The following is a 7,383-nucleotide window of genomic DNA, read 5'->3' as shown; positions in this document are numbered from 1 at the left end:
GTAGTGTGTTTTGTGTGTGGTGTGTGTTGTGGTAGTGTGTTTTGTGTGTGGTGTGTGTTGTGGTAGTGTGTTTTGTGTGTGGTGTGTGTTGTGGTAGTGTGTTTTGTGTGCGGTGTGTGTTGTGGTAGTGTGTTTTGTGTGCGGTGTGTGTTGTGGTAGTGTGTTTTGTGTGCGGTGTGTTTTGTGTGTGGTGTGTATTGTGGTAGAGTGTTTTGTGGTAGTGTGTGTTGTGGTAGTGTGTGTTGTGGTAGTGTGTTTTGTGTGTGGTGTGTGTTGTGGTAGTGTGTGCATTGTCAGGTGCAGACAGGTAGGCGGTACAGAACTGTCATGTTTTGTTCTTCTCTGGTGTGTGTTATGGTAGTGTGTGTACTGGTGTTCTTCTCTGGTGTGTGTTATGGTAGTGTGTGTACTGATGCAGACGGTGCAGAAATGTTTAACGGTAATGTTTTGGTAAGTTTTCAGGTGTGTGTTGCAGTCTTGTGTGTACTGTAATGTTTTTCTCTGGTGTTTGAGTGTGTGTGTGTGTGTGTGTGTGTGCATGTGTGTGTGTGTGTGTGTGTGTGTGTGTGTGTGTGTGTGCATGTGTGTGTGTGTGTGTGTGCATGTGTGTGTGTGTGTGCATGTGTGTGTGTGTGTGTGTGTGTGTGTGTGTGTGTGTGTGTGTGTGTGTGTGTGTGTGTGCGCATGTGTGTGTGTGTGTGTGTGTGTGTGTGTGTGTGCACTACAGGGAGAGCTGTAGGATTAGAGTGGGTGCTGGTGCAGTGAAGGAGTCTGAACCAGATTACAGCAGCAACAATGTGGAGATTGTTAGCAGGGACTCCCTTTAGCAGCAGCAGCAACACACACACACACACACACACACACACACACACACACACACACACACACACACACACACACACAGCTCAGGCTTCTCCAGCACTCATCAATCTGCACACGCATCTGATTACACCTGAGCACTGATTACAGCACACACACACACACACACACACACACACACACACACACACACACAGTACATACAGTTATCACTTACAGACACACACACACACACACACACACATCACTTACAGTCGCGCACACACACACACAGTATTATTTTACAGCTCATATACTGTATGCAGTAATCAAGCAGACAGATAGACACACATACTATTCACACTTGTTGCTGTGATAACTGCTTTCCCATGACGTAAAAGTAAGCACACTTTTCCTCCATGACAACACACACACACACACACACATACACACACACACACACACACACACACACACACGCACGCACACACGCACACGCACACACACACACTCCTGAGCAGTGCATTGTCTCCGTGGCTCTACTGTATGGCCGGTGGGTGTGTTTAAGTTGGTAACTAAGAGACAGTGGAGCAGCAGCTGGGAGCTGACACCACTGAGGACGACTCAGAGCTCACGGCGCTCCCCCTGCAGGCTCGCCATGGTATTGCAGCTCACCGCCACAGCCAGACCAGCAGGCACTACTCATGCACCAGCACACACAAACACACACACAGACCAGCAGGCACTACTCATGCACCAGCACACACAAACACACACACAGACCAGCATGCACTACTCATGCACCAGCACACACACACACACACACGCACACACACACACCAGCATGCACTACTCATGCACCAACATACACAGGACAGACCAGCATAAGGGAAACAAGCTAACATGTAAATGCAATGAGACTGAGTACTGAATGTGCTTTCCCTGGATAAATACCCTTTAAAGGAAGAGACTGATCATGAACTGAGCAATTGAATTAAACAAAGTTAACAAATCCTCAATCAGTGTGGCTCTATCGTAGTAGCGTCCCTTAGTAACGCATTCCAGGCCCATAGCTGTGCTAGTTGGTTGTGGTTGCTGAGTTTGTGAAGGTCAAATATAGAATGCATAGGAACTCACAATAATGGAGCTTTCATTGGGATCCACAGCGTCTCCCAAAATATTAATGGCCACCAACGCCACCTGGTGTTTCACAAGAGAAAATACCAATTTTAAGTTTTACATTTTAAAGGATCTGAGCATTTAACACCTGCATGTATACATTTGCACAATATCATAACTAGAGGTTAGTAGTTGTACATTTACACTGGAACTATAAACACGTGTGTTGTCATAACTACTAAACACGTGTGTGTCTTCATAACTACTAAACACGTGTGTGTCTCCATAACTACTAAACACGTGTGTGTGTGTGTGTGTGTGTGTGTGTGTGTGTGTGTGTGTGTGTGTGTGTGTGTGTGTGTGTGTCTCCATATCTCAGCTGGAGCTGATGGGTGGGAATATGAGAGCTCACCTGGTTGTACGGGTTGTATCGGTTGTCATAGTTACGGTGGAAGGTCAGCCTCAGGTAGGTTCCCACGGCGTCCACATGCACAGACTTGAGCTCCCGCGCTCTGAAGCCCGTCTTCTCGTTGTCGGACAGGGAGACGTACCTGCTGGGGCAAGGACCCACGGTCAGACCCCGCACCCTTCAGTTAGTACACACTGACCCACGGTCAGACCCCGCGCCCTTCAGTTAGTACACACTGACCCGTGATCAGACCCCTCCCCCTTCAGTTAGTACACACTGACCCGTGATCAGACCCCTCCCCCTTCAGTTAGTACACACTGACCCGCACTCAGACCCCTCCCCCTTCAGTTAGTACACACTGACCTGTGGTCAGACCCCGCGCCCTTCAGTTAGTACACACTGACCCGTGATCAGACCCCTCCCCCTTCAGTTAGTACACACTGACCCGTGATCAGACCCCTCCCCCTTCAGTTAGTACACACTGACCTGTGATCAGACCCCTCCCCCTTCAGTTAGTACACACTGACCTGTGATCAGACCCCTCCCCCTTCAGTTAGTACACACTGACCCGTGATCAGACCCCGCGCCCTTCAGTTAGTACACACTGACCCGTGATCAGACCCCGCGCCCTTCAGTTAGTACACACTGACCCGTGATCAGACCCCTCCCCCTTCAGTTAGTACACACTGACCCGTGATCAGACCCCTCCCCCTTCAGTTAGTACACACTGACCTGTGATCAGACCCCGCGCCCTTCAGTTAGTACCCGCACTCAGACCCCGCGCCCTTCAGTTAGTACACACTGACCCACGGTCAGACCCCTCCCCCTTCAGTTAGTACACACTGACCTGTGATCAGACCCCTCCCCCTTCAGTTAGCACGCCAGGCTCCCATTGGCCAACACCACAGGTCAGCCGAGGGTCAGGGAAAGCTCGGGGATCTAAAGCTTTAGATCTGTTTGGTCTAAAACTTTAAAGGAGTCATAGAACGCATTTTTTGACCATTACAAATTGATCTTTGAGCCTAAATAATGTCATATGTAAATTTGTGGGGCTGAAAACACCCCAGGAGCACTGCTAGATCGCCTAATACAAGGTCATAAATAAGCCTTGCAATGAAACAGTTTGTTTTTCCCGCCCACTCAGCAAGTTCATGAATATTCAAATGAGATGCGCGCTGATTGGTCTATTGGCCGATATGTCCTGAAAGTTGATTGGCTCAATCCACCGGTCTGAAGCTAGAGCAAAGTGAAACTACGTTTACTGCTGGTAAATAAAGCCAATGTCTTTGATAAAGCTATCAACAATGGATTTAAATAAGGAATACAGCCGTACATGTATAAACCGAGTCAGAAGAAGGTTCTGACGAAGATGAAGTGCAGCAGATTCCCCAACAGAATGAATGTGTGAGATTGGTAAGTTTTATCAGTACATTTCTTAGTATAGTAACTCTCCAAAGTTAGCTGTAATAACGCTAGCATTACAACGTCTCTGCCATAGACCACATATCTATCCACATACTAGCATCATAAGAGCAGTTTAACAAGAATTATTAATCGAAGGTATGCAAATGAGAGGGGGTGTATCTAAAGGGGGATGGGCGCCTATTACGTGTTATCTGAGCTCTGTTCAGATTGGAGCATTTCAACACGGCTGTTTCTATTTCCCAATTTGCATACGAAAGCAGGCGGGGGACGCGTTAAAGTCTTTGGTGTTGTCCTCTGGACACTGCTCGCAACCTAAATTCAACAGGAACAAGGTGAATGTGGTTTTGAATTCTAGGACTCCTTTAACTGAAGGAACAGTGTGACTCATTAAGAACCATTTGGAACTAGGGGAGTCACGATTCTCTTTGGGCTCAATGTGAATCAAACCAGCTAACAAATAAAACCATGCCAATCCCTTGGTATGGTGAAGGGTATGTGATAATGTTATTTTAATTCCAAAGGCCAAGGGGACTTTATCGGGGTGCATAGTGTCCTGGATCCATTAACGTAGGCGTTCCAATACTTATGACCCCTGTATTTTAAGGACAACTTTTATTTATTTATGATAGGCTACATTATTCATTCACAAACAAAATTGATGTCCTTAAAAGGTTGGATATTTCCTAATTTTTTTATGTTTTAAGATGATTTAATATTCCTTTTTATAGTCAGCTTTAGCACGTGTTCCAATACGGATGGGACTGCATATATGTGACTCTGCAAGGCGTGTCGCTTAGCGCACAATCCTCTTCTGGCATATCGTGACGGGAGAACCATGCCAACTTTGGATGCGGTTATCTTAGCGATAACTTTTCCAATATCCTCGATAAACATATCTTTGGAAAGCTTAGTTTAGGGCCGTTCATGTGAGCATAATAACTTAATTCTGTTCATTTTACCAAAGCGACTGGTTTCGTCCCACAGGGTCACAAGTGCTAAGGTTGAAGCAGAGAGCCGGTTCTGGTTCTGAGCCACTCACCCCAGCCTGCGGAAGTGCTCAGAGAGGCCAGCGGAGTGTGTGTGTGTGTGTGTGTGTGTGTGTGTGTGTGTGTGTGTGTGTGTGTGTGTGTGTGTGGTTCTGACCCACTCACCCCAGCCTGCGGAAGTGTTCGGAGAGGCCTGCGGAGGCGTGCGGGTCGGGCGAGCGGTCGGCCACGTAGAACTCGATCATGGACGGGATGAGGTACTGGTGGGCCAGCAGCTGCAGCTTACGCACGCGGCAACGCTCCGCCATCTGCAGCGTGACCTCCTGAGGGTACAGGCAGTACCTGCACACACACACACACACACACACACACACACACACACACCAGCAACATACGCTCAATATACAGCATCTGCAGGGTGACTAAATTAACTAAAAACACTATATTAAACTATCTCCACATCTAAAGATCTGAGCCCCCACGGCTCTCCTCAGACATGTTGTGTGCAACACAACTTGGTCTCTCTTGTCCTGCACAGGCCCAGCCGGGTCCACTCAGGCCCACTCAGGCCCAGTCCTACCTGGCAGACCTCCAGCCGTTGACGGTGGGGGCGTGGACCATCAGCTCCTTGGGACCGTAGCCATCCTCATGGCCAGAGGAGCTGACCACCACAAACCCTATCTTGCGTGGCATCTTGCTCCTGAGTGCTGACATGAAGACAGACATGTTTAGGGGGATGGCACAGTGAAAAAGACAGACATGTTTAGGGGAATGGTACAGTGAAAAAGACAGACATGTTTAGGGGAATGGTACAGTGAAAAAGACAGACATGTTTAGGGGAATGGTACAGTGAGGAAGACAGACATGTTTAGGGGGATGGTACAGGGAGAATGACAGGCATGTTTATGAGAATGACAGACATGTTTAGGGGGATGGCACAGTGAAAAAGACAGACATGTTTAGGGGAATGGTACAGTGAAAAAGACAGACATGTTTAGGGGAATGGTACAGTGAGGAAGACAGACATGTTTAGGGGGATGGTACAGGGAGAATGACAGGCATGTTTATGAGAATGACAGACATGTTTAGGGGAATGGCACAGTGAGAAAGACAGACATGTTTAGGGGGATGGTACAGGGAGAAAGACAGACATGTTTAGGGGGATGGTGCAGGGAGAAAGACAGACATGTTTAGGGGAATGGTGCAGGGAGAAAGACAGACATGTTTAGGGGAATGGCGCAGGGAGAAAGACAGACATGTTTAGGGGAATGGCGCAGTGAGAAAGTCATAAATGGGTATGTGCTCCATATATTGGACATGCACTTGTTATTGATGTGTAATGACTATGGGGGTGTGGGGTATGTTGCTGGCTATAAAAGTATTGTAACTTAGAGACAGCCTAGACTGTGTAATGATTATGGAGGTGTGGGGTATGTTGCTGGCTATAAAAGTATTGCAAATTAGAGGCAGCCTAGTTTGTCACCGTTGGCACCGAATGGCTACTCTGATGACACTAAATCATGTTTCACATGGCATGAGCACCAGCTAAAAGCCAAACAACATCAACAACTGGAGCTCCAAGAGAGGAAGCAGCTGATGATTAAACATACTCTACACACACAGTTAGAATCAGAAACACAGCAGATGTCTGCTCTGCATCACTGTTAGCTGCGTCCGTGTTTCCAAGAGCGTAGGCTATGCATTAAGCTGCCTTCACACTCAACTGCCATAGGAAACCGGAACATGGTGTGTGTGGTAACTATGTGCACAATAGGGTGGCAGGGTGGCAGTGTGCCAGGGTTATGAGTGTGTGTGTGTGTGTGTGAGGCACTAAACAGACTGTGCCAACAATAAAGACTATCTCTTCAGGTTCAATGAAATTGTATCTAGTAAACGTGGTGCTGTGAGTTAGCCTAGGGAGTGCTGGGCAATTTATTTTGCTGGTCCTTGGCTTGGCAAAATGCTGTAATACCTAGTCTAGTCGACTACACAAACAAATGTCCATCTGGGACAAGTAGACAAATAGACTAGTGTCAGAGTGTTAGTAGCCTCGGTCTCTCAGTTGCGTGGAATTGGTTTGGAGGTGAACTGGGCGACTTAGACTGGTGACAGGGTGGCTCAGCCGACAGTAGGCTAATCAGTGAATGAACAGCTGCCTAATCCGGCTGCCTCTTCTTGTAGGGTTGGGGAGACCTTTAGCTAACTGTTGCTGTCAACATACAGGCGTTTCGCAAGTTTCGCAGCACAATTTAATAAATGTCTTACACCTTTTTGAAACTACGTGTACCTGTCTATCAGTCCAGTTTGTTTTGAATTACATAGCCAGCTAAATTTCATTCTTTTCACTCACTGGTGATCAAGCTAGCTTGCATTTTTGTGCAAAGAAAAGGTTAAAGAAGCCGTTGTTTGTATTCAATTTAAGCAAAACGCGCTGGTTACAGTAATTCAACATGAGAGGCACTCGTCAGTTTACAATTAGATAAAAAAGAGATAAGTGAAGAACTTATATTGAGAAATATTTACCCGGACACAGGGTCCCCGTGTCAGTCCCATCTCATCTCCATAACCACCGTTTGACAACTAATCGGCACGCATGTCTTGTTTAGATTCGCGGGGGTTTATGGGAAATGTAGTTAAGATGTAGGC

The 7,383-nt window shown here is 47.1% G+C and overlaps 1 protein-coding gene across 1 annotated transcript in view; it reads right to left on the bottom strand.

Annotated features, from left to right (window-relative positions):
* The window catches only part of cep104 (centrosomal protein 104), a 75,440-nt gene extending 68,131 nt beyond the window's left edge, over positions 1 to 7,309 (bottom strand). The window contains exons 1-5 of the mRNA XM_062541903.1: positions 7,261 to 7,309; positions 5,318 to 5,444; positions 4,903 to 5,079; positions 2,330 to 2,468; positions 1,936 to 1,998 (exon numbers count right to left, since the gene is read on the bottom strand). Of these exons, the coding sequence (XP_062397887.1) occupies positions 1,936 to 1,998; positions 2,330 to 2,468; positions 4,903 to 5,079; positions 5,318 to 5,430 (492 nt within the window). The 5' untranslated portion in view covers positions 5,431 to 5,444; positions 7,261 to 7,309. The remainder of the gene's footprint in view (positions 1 to 1,935; positions 1,999 to 2,329; positions 2,469 to 4,902; positions 5,080 to 5,317; positions 5,445 to 7,260) is intronic.
* Between the last annotated feature and the right edge of the window lie 74 nt (positions 7,310 to 7,383).

Source organism: Sardina pilchardus, chromosome 7, assembly GCF_963854185.1.
Source record: "Sardina pilchardus chromosome 7, fSarPil1.1, whole genome shotgun sequence".
Taxonomy (NCBI): Eukaryota; Metazoa; Chordata; class Actinopteri; order Clupeiformes; family Clupeidae; genus Sardina; species Sardina pilchardus.
The sequence above is the reverse complement of the archived record's forward strand: the minus strand, read 5'-3'. Positions and strand labels throughout refer to the sequence as shown.